At 41.2% G+C, this 18,952-nt stretch overlaps 1 protein-coding gene across 1 annotated transcript; it reads left to right on the forward strand.

Moving 5' to 3' along the window:
* The first annotated feature begins 579 nt into the window (after positions 1–579).
* Positions 580–18,596, forward strand: KDF1 (keratinocyte differentiation factor 1). Its single transcript, XM_030218195.1, has 4 exons — positions 580–713; positions 14,417–15,522; positions 16,188–16,262; positions 16,414–18,596. The coding sequence occupies exons 2-4, from the start codon at positions 14,424–14,426 to the stop codon at positions 16,494–16,496; spliced, it is 1,257 nt and encodes a 418-aa protein (XP_030074055.1). The 5' UTR covers positions 580–713; positions 14,417–14,423; the 3' UTR covers positions 16,497–18,596.
* The last annotated feature ends 356 nt before the right edge of the window (positions 18,597–18,952 follow it).

Raw genomic sequence — 18,952 nt, forward strand, 5'->3', positions numbered from 1 at the left:
TGCAAAATAGAAAAATGCATAAATAGATACAGTCAAATGCACAATCTTGCACATCAAAAATGATTTCAAATGCTTACCCTATTAAAAACAATGCTTTAAAGTGTTTACATGATGGTGCTGCTCCTGGTTTTTAATGGGGCAAGCATTTAAAATCGTGGACTTGACTATATGTATTTTTCTACTTTGCTGCCTTTTTGAGTGCTGTATTATATTTAGCTGCATTCTTTTCTTTTCTTTATTTATGAATAATTTTGAGGTTCCCATATAATCGGAAAGGCCATGAATAGGGGCGAACAGTATTGTTAATGAGGGAGGGGGCGGGGACAACCAAGGAGGTTCAATAGTCTATGGCTGCGACCGGAACCGGAAGTAGCGGCGGTCGCTTTACAGCAGGAGGTCAGGCTGTGACGTTTGCGCGTGCGCGGAAGCAGGCTGCGTTTCGGAACCGGAAGTAGCGGCGGTCGCTTTACAGCAGCAGGTCAGGCTGTGACGTTTGCGCGTGCGCGGAAGCAGGCTGCGTTTCGGAACCGGAAGTAGCGGCGGTCGCTTTACAGCAGCAGGTCAGGCTGTGACGTTTGCGCGTGCGCGGAAGCAGGCTGCGTTTCGGCCCACACATTCTTCTCCTTGTCCGCGGCGGTAGTCGCGGGAGCTGAATGCCGAGGCAAGGAGGGAGCGAGGAGGGGGAACGGTGGCTGACTGGCAACTGCAGAGAGGTAACAGTTGGAAAAGGGGGGGAAAGCGCTCTCGTTTTAACGCTGCTCTGCCCTCACTCCTTCCTCTGTGGCAGAAAAGTCGGTAGGGCCTGGCCCGGTTGATCCTCCCCCTTCGCAGCCTACAGAGATCCCAGTGCCAAAAAAATGGGAATTGTTTTGGGTTTCAATCCCATTGCACCATTACAGTAGGCCATGTTATTATTGCCTTTGTACCCTGTGCTTTCCCACACAATGCAGGCTCACATAGTAATTTGAAATACAAAGTTAATAGAATTGTAATAAAACAGTAGTAAAACAATGTAAAGTTGGGCTTAGCAGTGTGTGATAAGTTGAGCTAGATAATATATGACTAGGATAAAAGAGGGTAGACAGGATAGGATAGTGTAATTTGGGAGACAGGGTAAGGAGGGATAAAATTAAGGAGAGATGGAAAGAGAAGGATGGGAGGTTGGTATTTAAGTCAGAACAGAATTGGGGGTGGAAGTTGGCGAGATTGGGTTGGGGCATTGTTGTCAACACGTTTCCCGTTTGTTTTCTTAGACACAAAAACCACGGCAGATTGAGAGGCTTGTGAAAGCATTTTGAACTTTAAAGCTTCTGGGGAGGGGGGGGGGGGGGTCCTGATAGCCCTAGGATTTATCATGAAGTATCAAAGCTTTCAAAAACTCCATCATACTGATGCCATAGAAGAGGGCTGGGGGGGGGATTGTATAAGGCAGCGAAAAGTTTCAGGTTGGCCCTAGTTATGAGATCTGCACCATGGCTGTCCAGTCCATTGAATTTTACTGTTGTTTGTACTTAGCACACCACTTTATCACTACTGCCAAGATCAGCTGGTGCATTTGCACACACACACAAAAAAAAGGAGCTAGGAAGTGTTGTAAGGATGTGCTAAAAGAAGAGAAGGAATGCAGTGGATCATCAAAAGTGTAAGACTAGCAAACTTCTCTGTTCTCCAGTTTCTCTTGGCTTAAGGATAGAGAAGTTGTTCGGGGGGAGGGGGAATGCATTTTGGATTTAACTCATGCCATTTTTCAGTAGTAGCTCAAGGTGAGTTGCATTCAGGCACAATGGGTATTCCCATCCCTGGAGAGCTTATAGTGTAAATTTATACCTGAGGTAATGGAAAGTTAAGTGACTTGCCTAAAATCACATGGCGCAACAGTAGGATTTGAACTGAGTTTCCCCAGGTCTCCCCCTTGTTTATTAACCCATTAGGGCCAAACATTCCCATATGGCTTAGTATGGGAACATTGGGCACTAATGGGTTAAATTGCAGTTTGCTTTTAAGTGCATGTTACTAAAACATGTCACCAAATAATGCTGCTTATGTGTACAGTCTTCCTAGCCAAATATGTAAAAATGGAATAAAGTGTTGATAAGAGATCTACCTCTGACACGTTTAAGAAATCAAACCAAGACTTATGCATCCAGCTTCTCCTATATAAGCACACAACTATGGAACGCACTGCCAAAAGCTGTGAAAACAACCTGCGACCACCTAGACTTCAGGAAATCACTAAAAACCAACCTGTTCAAAAAGGCATACCCCACGGACCCAACATAAATGCCTACACTCTGCAATACAGCAAAACCAAAGCTCACAATGGACACTATATAACCTTTCCTCTCTTTGATCCCCATTGTGCCTAAATACACATACCTTTATTCGACCATAACATCACCTTCTATTTGTTTCTTTACCGGACTTGGCTAACGCCTTTACGGTACTATGTAAGCCACACTGAGCCTGCAAATAGGTGGGGAAAATGTGGGATACAAATGTAACAAATAAAATAAATTATAATGTTTTGAATATTTTAATAGGTTTGGGTGGAAAGGTGGATGTGGGTTGCCCTCTGCTTGGATGGTTTTTTTCTGTGTTTGTTTTTTTATCAGTGGAACTTAATTTGCAGGGCTTGTTCTGCTTAGAATCCAGATTGCAGTTTTTTTAGTAAGCCGTACTTCCTTCCAGTTACAAATAAGACGCATACAAAATGAGATAGGAGGTGTGTTTCAAAATGAAATGCATGAATGAAAATTTCGAACTGAAACAAGTGGTGTGGTACCTGTGTTAATCCACTTTTAAAGGTATTACATAAGAAACATGTTCTGATCTGAAGGGTTACCTTTGAAAGCTAATCAAAAAAATGTATTAAGTGGGTCCAATAAGAAAAGTAGCTTATTTTCATTTTTTATGTTTTGTTTTATTTCTGTTTATTACCTGAACTGAACTGGAGAGAACAAGGTATATGTTTATTTTATTTCTTATTTATTGGGATTTATTAAACGCCTTTAAGAAGAGATTCACCCAAGGTGGTGTACAGCAGGTACAGTTTAATATAAAACTTTCAATTTTGTTAATAGTTTAATAGTAAAATGACCAAATATAAACATAAATACAATAAATAAGGTAAAGTTGGAAACAGCAAATTGAAACCTAATAATAGGACTACAATGAAACAGTATCAAAAATATACACATTTAACAGTACTACAGAACAACCATTTGACAGAATTATGATAAACGTCAGTGCAATACCATGATAGCACGGAAGAACATTCAAATAACAGTATGACAGCAGAAGGAGGACTTGCATGATCCATCCAGTCTGCCCAGCGAGGCGTATTGGGTTTGACAATTTAATTGCTGACTAGATTCTTCTTTTTCTTTTTAATTTTTATTATCAAGACCCATTATTTATTTTTTTGCACACTTTTGAAAGCAAAAGGTGCACTTGGAAATGTGCTGTAAGTAATACAGCAGAATAAAAAAGGATAATAGTATGCTTTATACAGAACTTTATAACCACACAGTTTCAAGGTGTACAAGTGCTTAAGTATTCAGCTAACCCTGGGGATGTGTCATGGCAGATTATTTCTGGCATTTTGTAGAAGATGATGTGTATGTGTGTGTGCTTGTTTGTTGGGGTTGTAAGGCTAAAATAACTGTTATTCCACAGCTAACTGGGACCTCCTGTCTCTTGTTATTTTTGGGATTAGAGCCCACAAGTTTTTAATATTTCACCGACTTATTCTCTAATATAAAAACTAGATCATTCTGTCTGAGGAAAGGTTTCGATGTGACTGGGTTAAATTATAACAGCTTTATGGTCTGTTTTATTTACTCTACAGCAGTATTTTGCTTATAAAATACATAATTGGCAAGCTGTATTTTCTTGTGCTCTAGACAGTCGCAAGGTTGGGCATCCAGAATTAAAAGCAGAAAATCTGGTCAGACATGGTAGGAACCTGGGTTTGATTCCCCAACTCTGCTCCTCCACTTACTGGGTAAGCCAGGGCTGGAGGTGCTGTAGGGGCAGCATTCACAGCACATGTGGAATGCAGTAGAGACACCTAGTGGCTGGAATGGAATACAATACAAGTTTTATGTACTGCAGTCACCCAGTAATTTATTTTTATGTATTCTTTTGTTACATTTGTATCCCACATTTTCCCACCTATTTGCAGGCTCAATATGGCTTACATGGTACCGGAGAGGCATTCGCAACTCCGGTGAGAACAAATACAATGTGATGTTGTGGTAAGACAAAGTTCATGTGACACAGTCAACGGAAGAGTAGTGAAGAAGGGTAGATAGTGGGGTTCCGCAGGGGTCTGTGCTGGGACTGCTGCTTTTTAACATATTTTTAAATGAACTAGAGCTGAAAGTAACTAGTGAGGTAATTGAATTTGCTGATGACACTAAGTTATTCAAAGTTGTTAAATCACAAGAGGATTGTGAAAAATTACAAGAGGACCTTACAAGACTGGGAGACTGGGCGGCTAAATGGCAGATGACGTTTAATGTGAGCAAAGACGAACCCGAACTATAGCTATGTGATCCAAGGTTCCACATTAGGAGCCACCGACCAGGAAAGGGATCTAGGTGTCATTGATGATATGTTGAGCCCCTCTGCTCACTGTGCAGCAGCGGGTAAGAAAGCAAATAGAATTTTAGGAATTGTTAGAAAAGGAATGGAAAACAAATTGTAAGCTCTTTGAGCAGGGACTGTCTCTCTTTGTTAAATTGTACAGCGCTGCGTAACCCTAGTAGCGCTCTAGAAATGTTAAGTAGTAGTAGTAAAACAAAAATGAGGATGTTATAATGCCTTTGTATCACTCTATGGTGTGACTGCACCTTGAATACTGTGTGCAATTCTGGTCACCGCATCTCAAAAAAGATATAGTGGAATTAGAAAAGGTACCGAGAAGGGCGACAAAAATGATAAAGGGATGGGACAACTTCCCTATGAGGAAAGGCTAAAGTGGCTGGGGCTCTTCAGCTTGGAGAAAAAACAGCTGAGGGGAGATATGATAGAGGTCTATACAATAATGAGTGGAGTGGAACGGGTAGATGTGAATCGCTTGTTTACTCTTTCCAAAAATACTAGGACTAGGGGGCATGCAGTGAAGCTGCAAAGCAGTAAATTTAAAACTCTATTGGTTCAGAATGGTTTATGAACATCAAAACCACCAATACAACATGTGGACATTTAAATCTTAGAGATTATATTAATTAAGACATTTCTTTAAAAGGGAAAAGACTTCAGCTGCATATAGTTAGTTCATATTTTATTAGTAGTAGTAAAGAATTCCATCTTACGGCTGCTTGATACGAAAAGGTAGAAGAGAGTATTTTTCTTTTAAATCTACACCTTTAATTGAGGGAAAATTAAGCATCAATTGATCTGAACTTCGTAAAGTGCAGCATAGATGAGAATAATTTAATAAAGTTGTCATAGAAGGTGGAGCCAGTCCATGAAATATTTGAAATTTAAAAATACACAGCTTAAAGACAGATCTAGCTTCTATTGGAAGTCAGTGGAATGGCTCTCACGTTTGTGGGCTCCGCAGCCGTATTTTGATTTGTTTGCAGTTTTGTTTCTTGGACCATCTGTATATCCAAGGTATAAAACATTATAGTAGTCCTGTTGTGTTATTACTAACGTTTGAACCATTGGTCTAAAAGAAATATCGTCGTAATCAAAGTTTTAAAAAAAGTTGTCTTTCTTAGTGTGTTAACCTGGTCCTGGGAAACAAAACAAGCAGATCCTACTGCACAAATAAACCAAGACCAAAACTGCTACAGGGAAAACAAAACCAGTTGTAGGTATAGGCCAGTTCGTTGTTTTTACTACTATTAGATTTTAAATATTTTCCTTGAATAATCAAGGCATCATACTACTTCAGGCAACTACCTGGTATGTTTTGGTGACTATCTGTATCAGGAATATTGAGTATTAATATAGACGAAGATATCTATCCTTCCACCACATCTAAAGATAATCACTAGTCTATCAGCAACCTAAAAGAAAGGAGAACCAGTTCATGAATGGCTTCGGAGCATATAATAACTAAGAACAGTCTGGTGTATCTCCTTCAAGCCCTAGTTATCTTTTCACATCTGGTGAGTAATGGAAGGGATGCAGCAAACCGCCAACATTTTAACCAAAATATCAAACGATACGAAAAAGACATACAAAGCCAGGATAACAATTTTAAAGCCATCATCTGAATTAAAGATCAGAAGCCCAAGTTTAAAATCAGTAAACCTGAGTTTAAAATGAACATCAATAATCACTGTCAACTTCGCAATAACACAAGAGACTTGCATGAGGCCCAAATATCCTACATAGCACCGTCACTTTCAAATATAACTGCCTCCCTATGCTGTGGGTTGCCTTGTACACCAATTTTCCCCATCAAGCCTAGTGCCTGCGATAATGGGACCAATTGTTCAGGCAATCTAATAACGTTGTGCTTTGAACAAACATTTTAAAAAACCCATTACCCCCCCCCCCCCTTTTCTTTCAAAGCTATCTATGCTTTTATTACTGTACTCTATCCCTGATGCAGGCAGTCGTTGAAACGTCAGCTAGTTGGTTAATGATTTTATATTACTACTGCTACTACAAATAATTTCTATAGCGCTACCAGTTGTACGCAGTGCTTCCCAATTGAACATGAAGAATAGACAGTCCCTGCTCAAGAGAGCTTAGTCTAATTCAGGACAGACAGGACACATAGGGATAAGGGACTATTGAAGAGAGGAAGACAAGATAAAGGTTACGAACAAGTGAAAAGTTAGGAGTCAAAAGCAACATCAAACAGGTGGGCCTTTAGCCCGGATTTGAAGGCGGCCATAGATGGAGCTTGACGTAGCGGCTCAGGAAGTCTATTCCAGGCATAAGGTGCAGCAAGATAAAAGGAACGGAGTCTGGAGTTAGCGGTGGAGGGGAAGGGTGCAGTTAGGAGAGGTTTACCTAGTGAACGGTGTTCCTGGGAAGGAGTGTAGGGAGAGATGAGGGTGGAGAGGTAGTGAGGGGCTTCAGAGTGAATGCACTTATAGGTCAATAAGAGGAGCTTGAATTGTATACGGAAACGGATAGGGAGCCAGTGAAGTGACTTCAGGAGAGGGCTGAGATGAGCATAGCGACAATATTTATAACATATTGTTTGTGGTATACTGTTGAAGGTTTTAAATATCCTTTAACTGGTCTGTGCCTATGATTGGTGTTTGGTCTTGATATGGAACCCTATATTTATGGACCCTAAAAGGGAGCCCTGGTTCATGGCTTTTGGTTGAGGACTGTCACAGCAGAAACTGGACAAAACTAATTCTAGTCAGGAGTTGCTACATAATAGGAGAAAGATCCCAAGGTAATTATGACCTAAGGCTTTGGTTCCAGTTGATCTGGAAGCCCAGAGGAGCAGGAAGAAATTGCCAGGTTAAAAATAAATCCTTATGACATCCAGTTTCTTGTTTGTGAAACTTACAAACTTGGACCATTTCCTCTGTCTCTCATTCCATATGCTGTGAGTGATGCCCTCGTTATGCCATTGCATAGTGGCTAGTGTAAGCTAGGCTTTCTCATTGGGCTTTGGGCACTGACTCAGGTCATCTGGATAAGTATCTACCATGGGAGCGTGATGTGTGGTGATCATTAGAAATGCAAGTAGCAGGCAGATTATCTCCCACAGACCCAAACTGCCATCATTTGTGACCCTGAACCGAGGAAAGGAGGACAGCGGGGTATACCTATCCGATCTCCTCTGTGCTGCTTTTATTAGAAACATAGGAAGGATAATTTTTATTGAATATTGTACAGCTTTGTAATCTGAAAGAACGGTGGCTCACAAAACAGAGAAAAACAGTATTAATTGCAGGCCTTCCATGGTTCAGCCCAAGGCAAGTCGAGCACCGAACAGCCATAAAGTGATTTGAGCTATCAGGAGCCACAGTGGGAGATCCGGATAACACTAAAGCTTGTTGTGAGATGATAAAACAGTATATGAAAATTCCAGAATTGCTGGAAAGATCAGTCCTCTGAGACAAAATTGGATGGGCTCAGCCAAAGAACACAGAATGTCACAAGCCTTAGATGTCAGGTTGTGCTTATTTATTATAGAATTGGGACCATTTTCAGTCGAACCACACAAAAAAAGAAGGTGGCAGCTTAGCTTTATGGACTCAAGTTGTGAAATGCAAACTCCCTTCCCAATTAAATCAGTTTGTTCCTCCACAGAAATAAGTGACGTTTTACACGATGAAATGTGAACCAGCACGTTACACAAACTTTTTAACTCCTCTAACTTTTATGTATGATCATAGGTCTCTGCCCATTACTGATCTACCACCCCCTCCATTCACCAGTATCATTCCAGAAAGACAGAATTCCTCTTCTATGCACAGCTCTGAGCCATCAAAAAGTGCCCGCATCTGAAACTGCATGCATATGGAATGTGATTAATTTGGGGTGTATCTGATGATTCACAAATGCTGTTGTTAAATTAAATAACAGTTTCATATTGAATATCCTCATGAGCAATGTGTAGCTGGTGGCACAAGTTTAGAACAATTACCACTCTGAATGTTTTCTGCTTCTGGTTGACAATATCTTTTTCTGAGTTTCACCTAGTTTGAGCCCTTGTTAACTGTTACAAGATTGCACCTCTTCTTGTTCATATTTTGAACCCTTGACTTTTCTTTTCTGCAACCAAGTTGGAAGAGTGGTAGACATAAAACGCAGCTTGGAAAAAAAAATACCTGGAAGAATGGTCCAGGGTTGGGAAAATGAGGCTTAACTTGACAGATCTATTAGTGTCCACTTCCCACAGAGAGTCTTGCAAGTTTCTTTACTGCATAATGTGTACAGTTTTCCTTCTAATAAATCAGAAACCAGTCTGTTGGTTGTTTTGATGGCTGGACAGTTCTAATAGTCATTACTTTATGGAATCTCTTGCTACCCTCGCTCCAATTTGACCCATCTTTTGCCAAGTTCAAGGCAGCCTTAAGAACTCACCTCTTCAGATGAGCCTTTGGAGATGGCATGCAAGGGATGGCTCTGCATTCCCCTCTCCTTTCATGCTTCTCTGCCCCTCACCTTTTGTTTCCTTCATTTTTTGGTTTTCTTGTCCAATAAAATGAAATTCCTTTACAGTTTCTGATTTGATTTGTAAACCACCTTGTTTTGACCTCAAAAAGGCAGTGTATCAAATGGAATAAACAGTGGAAAATTATGCCTTTGGGAGACAAAAATCCATATATTAGCTAGAAAGATTTAAACAAAAGGAATCTAGGTGTAATCATCTCAGATGAGCTGAAGGTGGTTGGTCAAGATAGTAAAGCTATTGGGATAGCTAATAGTAGAGGTGCGAAGGCCAAAACTTTTCATTTTGTTTCGTTTCATGTGCCGTTTATGGGATTTTGCACTGTTGACATGAGGAAAAAAACTTTTGTTTTATTTCCCTGCCATTTTCATTTAAAAAGGACATGGGGTATGTCATGACATGGCCCATATTTCAGACAAATGCACAGCCCTAGTGCTCATTCACTCAAGTAGAAGTATTATCAGTAGGAATAAGGAGAACTTTTCTTTGTAAGGTGAGATCCAAGCATGAGTCTTGTGTTCATATCTGAAGAGTGTATCTTCATAAGGGCATTGGGATTCATAAAAGGTCTACTAGAGTGACACAAGACTAAAAAAAAAAAAAAGCTAAAGACATTTTGTTATTTTTTAAAAATTTATTACAAAAAGTAATTAGTCACCTCCCAGATTTCCTTGAGTTAACGTATGTCAATCCATAAAATATGTGCATGCAAAAATATACTCACTGCATGAAAGAGAGAGAGGATGGGGCATAAAAACTTTCAAGTACTTGATGGCTTCAGTAAAGGTACAGGAAGTTGAAATTTGCAATAGAAAAGGAAGTTCAAGGACAAGAGGTTATAATATCAAGTTTGAGATGAGGGTATGAAAGAAACTTAGAAACTACTTGTTTATCAAGAGGGTAGTGGATGCATGAAATAGCATAAGGGCAACCATGACAGTTCTCATACCTCACACTAACATTATCGGCTTCTGTATCATCCAGATTGTAAACGTCACTGAACCTTGGAAGGGGATATTAGCGGGTATACATGAATTGATTTGATTCACTGCCCAGTGTCTCTGCCTATTGCAGCAGCATTTGGTTTGTCTGACTTGCTACTAATGGAGGCCTCGACTGAAGCAGTTGAGCGGTGTTGCAGGCCCCACTGTTCTTCAGGGAAATTCAGTGCTTGTTAGAGCCTCTCAGGGACAGTTAACATAGCATTCGGTCTTGGGGAGGGAACTTGGGAGCTTTTATTCAGCCTCCACCATTGATGCCAGTGCTGGCTTCTCCACACTCTGCCACAGTTCTCATCAAGAAACCACAGGATTGGTGGCCATTTTGGGGTCTTGACTTCATGGTAGTGATTTCCCTCTGCTCCTGCTGTTTCTGGAGAGGCACTTTCACATCCTCCGAGTCAGTCAGAGGCTGCCTTGGGCTGCCAGTGTTTTAACACCAAAATTTGTTTTGCTGATGCATCAAATATATTTATTGAAGCGGGGTCATGCTTATACTACTACTACTTATTTCTAAAGCGCTACTAGACGTATGCAGCGCTGTACACTTGAACATGAAGAGACAGTCCCTGCTTTACAGAGCTTACAATCTAATTAGGACAGACAAACAGGACAAACAAGAGATAAGGGAATATTAAAGTGAGGATGATAAAATAAGGGTTCTGAACAAGTGAATAAGGGTTAGGAGTTAAAAGCAGCATCAAAAAGGTGAGCTTTTAGCCTAGATTTGAAGACGGCCAGAGATGGCGCTTGACGTACCGGCTCAGGAAGTCTATTCCAGGCATATGGTGCAGCAAGATAAAAGGAACAGAGTCTGGAGTTAGCAGTGGAGAAGAAGGGTGCAGATAAGAGAGATTTACCCAGTGAACAGAGTTCCCGGGGAGGAATGTAGGGAGAGATGAGAGTGGAGAGGTACTGAGGAGCTGCAGAGTGAATGCACTTATAAGTCAATAAGAGGAGTTTGAACTGTATGCTGAAACGGATAGGAAGCCAGTGAAGTGACTTGAGAGGGCTAATATGGGCATAACGACACTGGCGGAATATTAGTCGTGCAGCAGAATTTTGAACAGATTGAAGAGGAGAGAGATGGCTAAGTGGGAGGCCTGTGAGAAGTAAGTTGTGATAGTCTAAGCGAGAGGTGATAAGAGTGTGGATGAGGGTTCTGGTAGTGTTCTCAGAAAGGAAAGAGTCTGCTGTCATCGGCATTTCTTCCTACTGAACTTTCAGCTGCTAAACGAGTCTGTTTGGATCAGGCAGATCTTGCTGATGCCGAGTCTTTTTTTTTTTTTCTTCCCAAATTGCATTTGTTTATTTTATTTTACAAAGCTTGATATACTGCTTTATGCCAAAAACATGACTTCAATGTAGTTCACAATAAAATAATGACATGCTGATGGAGAGGTCTGAACGAGGTTCAGGAGTGAACAAACTAGGCAAGAGAGAAGTGAATGTTCAAGGAAGATTTGAATTTAGTGTAAGAGGGTTCAGAACGGAGTTGGGTGGACAAACCATTCCAAAGCTTAAAACCAGCATAACAAGGCAGATGCACATGAGTTCTGATAACAGAGAGAGGAGGCAGTTGAAGAAGGTTAGCATCTGTTGAACGGAGGGAATGACAAAGTGGTAGAAATAATCTGGGGCAGTTGGAAGGCGAGACTTAAAGACCAAAATCAAGAGCTTATACTGGATGCGTGCAAAGAGGGGTAACCAGATGTCAGCTGTTCCAGGTATTCTCTGCAGGAACCCCTGGAAGAGGGGAAAGTACTACCAGAAGAAGGAGAGGACCCTAAAGTTCTTTGTTTCATAAAGAGGAGCTTTCAACTCTTAACTTCTAACGCTGTAAAGGTCCTCACTGTTGCTGACCCATCAATTCCTCCTCCCAGGGCCCCTCTATTACGGTTGGACAGGAGTCCTTCAAAAGTGTTTTCTATGCATTATGCTAGTCAGGATTTGATTTCAGCTGAGTGGCAGTCTCCGGATGTGGGACTAAGGGTAGGCAGGGCAATGGCATGGTTGTACCTGTAAATTCCTGAAGAAAAGGAGAAGGTGCAATTGCCCAAGGTAGACGCCTTGTTGACTATGGTAACAAAAAAGATTACTATCCCTGTGGAAGCGGGTACAGCACTTGAGACTGTAAGATCAAAGCAGTTTTAAAGCAGTCCTTTGAGGTTGCTTCCCTTGGCCTTCAAGCTACTATTTGCAATTTATTTGCAGCATCAAAAGAGCATATCATTAGAGTCAGATACAGAAGAACCAAGTAATTCTTACGTTTTTCTCTTAGAAGCAGGATTAACTTATATGGCAGATGCGTTCTATGACTCAATTTACAATCTAGCTTGCTGTATAACTTTCTCTGTAATGGCATGTCGTCTGCTGTAGTTGAAAAGTGTGTCTAAAGATGCTGCCTCAAGTCTTACCTGGTCAAACTGCCATTTAGAGGCAAGTTGCTTTTTGGTGAAGATCTGGGGGAATCTAAGCCACAGCGATTGCCAGCCTAAATCCTCCAATCATTCCTGTTCTGCCTTTTCTGTCTCTTGGTTGAGGTATAGAGATGTTAAGGGCTAGAGACCAGGCCATCCTCGGTATCAGTGTTCTCAATTTCAGGCCAGGCAGCCCTCCTTTCCGATGATAAGCTTGTTCCCACCCAGTATATTCAGCAAATATCTCATGCAAGTCCCAGTGATGGAGTTCGGGTCCATATGTAATTCATATTACATGAATTACAGGCAAAGGAGTGGAACTGTGGAACTTAGTGCTGCGAGACACGATTAATAACAGATGATATTTATTTCAGACGCTCACTTAAAACTTGGTTATTCCCTACAGAAACAGTTATGCTCAACTATGTCTAGCTAGTTGTTAAGATGTAATGTAATATATACTGTATACTGAACAGTTCCACTGTAAGTTATTACTAATTAATGTTAGCTAATCTTTTGATAATATTTGTTACATCTGTTGTGTTTGTATTGTCAGAGAGAGCACAGTGGTAAGATACAGCGTCAATGAAGAGTAGGAGAAAGTAAGGGGCTTGGATGCTTAAAGTCTCGTATGATTGAGCAGAGGATGAAAACACACGCCAGTGGACAGAGTGGATGTGCAACTGTATTGGATTAGTTTAGAGCCCTAACAGTAGTAATGGCTGCATTGGACTACCAGGTACCAGTTGGGTACCTGAGAATCATATACTTTGTATAACTGTGGTACCTTATATAAATTTGATTGAAATAAGCCATTGATTGTGCATTGGACTACCAGCGCATGGGTAGCCTTCATGGAATATCTGTGACAACTCTTAACAGAAGCTCTGTGGGAGCACTGGGCTTCCTTGGAGACTAGTAACCCGCACAGAGCAGCTTTGGTTACAATCTTAGCAAAGATGGGGAAGAGAAAGGTAAGGAATATGGCACGGATTATAAATGGGGAGGGGGGGAGTAGAATGATATTTCGGACATCGATATTTTGTATTTGATGCCTTATTGACCCAATTGAAATGTATTGAACAGTTTTAGTTGTAATGGTTTATGTACTGTTTCTTTTAAATATATATAAAAAGCAAGGGTACAAGTGCATCAGGATCTCTGAAAGACTAGGGCGACTTGCCCAAAACAGGCTGTTAACAAGAAAGCTGGGGTAACCTGAAAGCACAGTGGTAACACATCTCTTCAACAAAGCCTACAAGAGTCATCCTCAATGAAACAAATCATTCCTTAAACCAAAAACACCTCTCACACGACCTTACCTGACACCTTTCCATCTAAATCCTCTTATACCTCAGCTTATGATCGACTGTATTTAAATCATGTAACGACTTTATCATAACAATACTCTGTAAGCCACATTGAGCCTGCAAAAAGGTGGGAAAATGTGGGGTACAAATGCAATAAATAAAATAAATATCAAGCTTTCTGGAAGGTTGGAATAGCTTGCATGGAGCACCCATGGGTTAAACCAAACATCAATGAGCATGCAGTAGCAGAGCTTGAACATGCTTGAAACATTTTTACCACTGCCCTCCATACCTAAGGGTTAAGAGTCTGAGTGAAATATAAGGCAGGTGAAAAGGATTGAGGTCAGTTTTTAAGGACAGGAATCTGGATGCTCATCTATGCAATAAAGTAGAGAAAATCTAAATGGGGCAGAATGGAAGCCATCCTTCACATCCATGGAATAAAGAAAACAGACACAGAATTTGGATTACTCAATCCCCCTTTATTGGTCTTCAAGATATAGGTATAAAATGTACTCATAATCTCAAAACTGCAGTTCTGCCTGTATCCTCCTTGATCTGTTGTTTGTTTTTGTTTTCTAGGTAGGCCATGCTGAATGAGAACCTAGGCAACCCCCAGGAATCATGTGGCAATCATCGAACGTACACCTCTCTCCAGGATGGCACACGTAAGAAGAGCTACTTATCTGACACAACTGACATCAGCTTGGAGGTATTTGGGGGGTCGACCCCTGAGCTCAGAACCAGTCGCAGGCTGGCAGCACAGCAAGCTCAGAACCGTCGAGCCCGGAAAGCCAATCCTAAGGACTCCGATGAGAAAGAGTCCGAGACGATCACCTTCATCTCTGGCACGGCCGAGAGAACCTCAGAAAAGACAACATGCTGTTCTTCCACACCGTCTCAGGCTTGGCGCTCCTACAAATCTGTGTTATGCTGTATCATGAGTTGTGGACATAGATTCCAAAAGGATTCCGACTACTATCTGCCCTGTGCACATCCAGCTGAGAGCTCAACTGATGATGTCAAAATTGGAGAAAATGGACGCCCTCCCATCAGTCCTGCCAGTATCTCCCCTAAGGAGACACCTCAGAACCACAGCAAGAAGCCTGACATGAGCGGTAGCTTCAGCTACACAGATGTAAAAATAAAGGGAATGCCAGTAGTCTCTAACATAAGCCCTAGCCACCAGTCTCCTGAAACAGAGTCATGTTACAAAGAGCCACTGCCAGAGCATAATATCAATAGAGACAGTGTGGTGAAACCTCTCAGCCATCGGGGATCTGAAGAGTACTATTCGTTTCACGAGTCTGATCTGGATTTCGAGTTGAGCGGCTCCATGTCCAGCATGGAGATCGATATTCTGATCTTGCGAAAACTGACGGAACTTTTCACAGTACATCAGATTGATGAGCTGGCCAAATGCACGACGGACATGGTATTCCTAGAAAAGACCAACAAGATTTCTGACCTGATTAGCAGCATTACACAAGACTATAACCTGGATGAGCAGGACGCAGAATGCCGACTAGTTCGTGGCATCATCCGTATTAGTACGCGCAAAAGCAGGACCAGGCCAAATATTTCCAAAAACCCTGCCATCAACAGCCGAGAAAACAAGGTCAGCCAGGGAGTCTTGCCAGACAGTGGCAATGAAACCATGATAGAGTCCTTCATAACAAGCCAAGATGGTATGTGCCAATGAGAATGAGATCATGCAGCCTTTCAATTTTATCTGCTTCCATTTATACCCAGCAATGTGCTATCGTAGACTAAGAAAAAGCCTTCCTGTTAAACTCTGAACCAGTTTAAAAAAATGTGAAAACTGTTTTTCCTTAAAGCTACCATAGCCAACACGTAGGCTTTTTCTTTGTCACGTGTCTTCATGCTAACACCATATATTTAAGTTTTGGATTGACATTCCTCCGAGTTTTATGTTTATTGTACAGTTTTAACCTTTTAAGCTAGTTTTAATTGAAACATTTCAAGAACTTCATTCTTAGCTGCCTACTGGATGTTCTAACTTCCCTAGTGGTTTTTTTGTTTGTTTGTTTTAAATATAGAGGGTGGATTAAGGGCAGGATGGGGAGCAATGGTGTTTAGGGATATTGGGAAATCAATGGGAAGATGGGATGGATTGGAAGCTGTGGACTAAAGGACATTCAAAGTAGTCATATTAAGCTTATGCTGATTAAGGACACATTTTGTGGGTAACAGATTTGTGAATAATAATTATGGGACTGTATTGTTTCTTTGTTGCACTGTCAGATTTTATAGAGATTAGTTCCTAGAAAGGCATTATGTGAGCTCCATACACCACCTGATGTGTATACTGTCTTGTTGCTCCTGTTTTTAGATTTAGATATGCAGATTTCTAGCGAAACTCCATCGGACATGATAGCAAGGAAAATGCGACCATACAGTGCCTCAGGTAACAACTTTACAATTTTCTGTTTATATGATGAACGGGAGGATTCAGAAACTACAGTGCACAAGGCTTGTCTCCTGTTACTAGATGTTTCATCTTCTCAGTTCTCTCTTGCTTCATAGGTATTGTATTTTCTCTCTCATTTCATTTTCAGAGTCTCCAGTTGGTAAGGACGATTCTTTCCAGGACACAGAGACTGATTCCTCTGGGGCACCACTGCTCAAAGTTTACTGCTAGGAAAATGGAATCGATGGGATACTTACAGACTCAAAGGTGGCATTCATGTGCCTCATTGCAGGTGGATCCAGGCTTATGACCTGGCCAAGAAACCTGCCTTATCACACTACCTTCCTTTCTTTTCATCATTGCCAAAGCTGGGTTTGGAATTAGCCTCATGAGGGTTATGCGCTGCAGAAAAGGTGACGGAAACAGATTTTGAGGTGTGTAAGTTACAATGCTAAACTTACTCCAGAGTTGATCCGTGCATAAGCAGCATCATGGAAAGAAACAAGGCTGAGTCCTAGCCTGGTTTCTCAGCGCGATTTCTTTCAATTTTAATATGCAGAAGCAAGAAATAATCTTAAATTAGCAAAGGGTCATGATTTGGGATTTAGCTGAGGTCTGCACTCTGTGACAACAAGGCTTCTTCCAGCAATGCTGAGCCAGCGGTGTTCTCACCAGGAAAGGATACTGCAGCTCTAAATGTGTATTTTTTGAAGCTTTGTTGCAATATTTATCATTTTCTGTTTATTGATGAACACTTTTTTTTTATATTAGTAACATTGTCCTTTGTAGCATTTTTGTCAATGACTGACAGGGAGCAAGTCTGATGAGATAGAGCAGTAAAGAGCTGCTATTAATTTTGCACCTACATGAATGTGATTCCAAACTCTGCTTCCTAAGTGCTGTTTGATTAATTTAAAACCTCATTGTGGAGTGTTTCCAGGCAAAAAAGTATCATAGGCAGAACTTTAGTCTTTTAGGAACTGAATAGTTTTTGGAATAATGGGTGGACTTTTTCGGTGGTGGGAAGGACTAGGGGTGCAGAAAGGTTCGAACAATAATCTTTAACAAAGGTTCAAGTGTCTCTGTTGTGTTGCAGTTGCAAAATTGGTGAACCTAATCCCAGCCCTTGTTGGGTGTTTGTATCACAAAACCAGTATACACTTAGGGTTAAGAGTGCGACACATGCCTTTTTTTTATTCCATGTTGTCCCAGTCTCAGATTATCACCTCATTTGTGCATAAGGTTTGGTGATCCTAGAGGCAAAATATTCATAAATTTGAGGCTGTGCAATGGTGTTGGATGTAAAACTGCAGCACATCCTCGTCAGCATTTGATGCAACAAGCTTCATCTTGGAATAACGTTGTTGCCTGTGGCATGCTGACACCTACTACTGCTAAAAACGGTTGTTGGCTTTGTGAAACAGTCAGAATTCAGCTACAGAGGGGGTGTGGCTGGTCAAGATTCAAGTGTATTGGGAGAAATGTATGAATTTCCTTGCAGAAGCAGCAGTGGCTACGGATCAGGATTGGAGAGGAAGAGCTAGTACTCATGTAGCAGGGAGTGGTAAAGGTCAGGATTAAAGTGGCACTGGAAGCGGCCGGTGTGGACTTCCAATACTTGAACCTTAAGGGGGGGCCCATCAATCTGTAATGGAGGTGCTACATGCCACACTGGCAGACCTAGGTGGGAAAATTTACACTGAGTGGTGCCTTATTACTTCTGATTGGTGACATTTGTATGTCACTTAATGAGCACTAAAATTCACCTTGCACTTAAAAACCAAAAGGAGAATAGTCAATCGATGGAGGTATATAAAAGACACATGCTACACAAGACATCCATAATCGGAGCATCAACACTAAGCTGGTGGCATTGAAGGCAGCTGCCCTGCATAACATTTAGATTTATGTTTTTCATAGGAAACTTACTGCCGCTTCACTTTTGAAGGTCTTTTCAGATATAATGTGGAATCAGTGTTGCTGCACCCTTCAAAAGCTCCAGTGCCTTTGCTTCTGGAAAACAGGATTTGTAGGAGGGAAGGCAGAGATTGCTGCCTTGTTCCAATATTAAGTACCAGATTCTTTCTTTGCAGTTGGTCGGCCAGAACCCAAAACCAGCATTAATACTCGTCTTTTCCTGAACCAATATCTGAATGTCTCTGAGCCTAAACTGGAACCAAACTATAAAATAATTGGCACGGGTTCGGAAGGGCAACTGCTGTGGTTTCTCTGGAAGGGAAGGAACCAACGTGGTGGTGGTTGTGAGGGTCCTCTGGCAGCAGGAAAGGGATGCTGACGCTTGTTTTGTATTGTGAAGAAGTAGAATGTAAATTTTTTTTTCAGTCTCAGTTCATTCCAAACCAGCATCAAACTGCAGCAAAATAATTCTGGTTCCCCAGTTTTTATTGGTATTAACTGGAAGTACTTGAGTAAAGCTGAACTGCTGGCTGATCTGGCCCCATTTCCAAAAGTTGTCATTTCTGCTTTTGCCTCTGGTTCCCTCTCGGGAAGGGAAACATTTCAGGTATGTGCTTGCCCTTCACTTTTCATTGGTGGTGGGACTGCTGCTATTGGTCAAGGCCGTGTACAAAGACCAAAGGTGAAAACTAGATGTGGAACCGGTTTCCTTTTGTTAAAAAAAAATATATTACTACTTATCTCTGTAATATGTCTAGATGTATACAGTG

Source organism: Microcaecilia unicolor, chromosome 11 (genome assembly GCF_901765095.1).
Source record: "Microcaecilia unicolor chromosome 11, aMicUni1.1, whole genome shotgun sequence".
Lineage (NCBI taxonomy): Eukaryota > Metazoa > Chordata > Amphibia > Gymnophiona > Siphonopidae > Microcaecilia > Microcaecilia unicolor.

What these genes read in the sequence shown, in the direction of transcription:
- KDF1 (XM_030218195.1), top strand. Translation starts at nt 14,424, where the DNA reads ATGCTGAATGAGAACCTAGGCAACCCCCAGGAATCATGTGGCAATCAT. An exon ending in CTTCATAACAAGCCAAGATG is followed by an intron (nt 15,523 to 16,187) that starts GTATGTGCCAAT and finishes TCCTGTTTTTAG; the next exon opens with ATTTAGATATGCAGATTTCT. An exon ending in GCGACCATACAGTGCCTCAG is followed by an intron (nt 16,263 to 16,413) that starts GTAACAACTTTA and finishes TTTCATTTTCAG; the next exon opens with AGTCTCCAGTTGGTAAGGAC.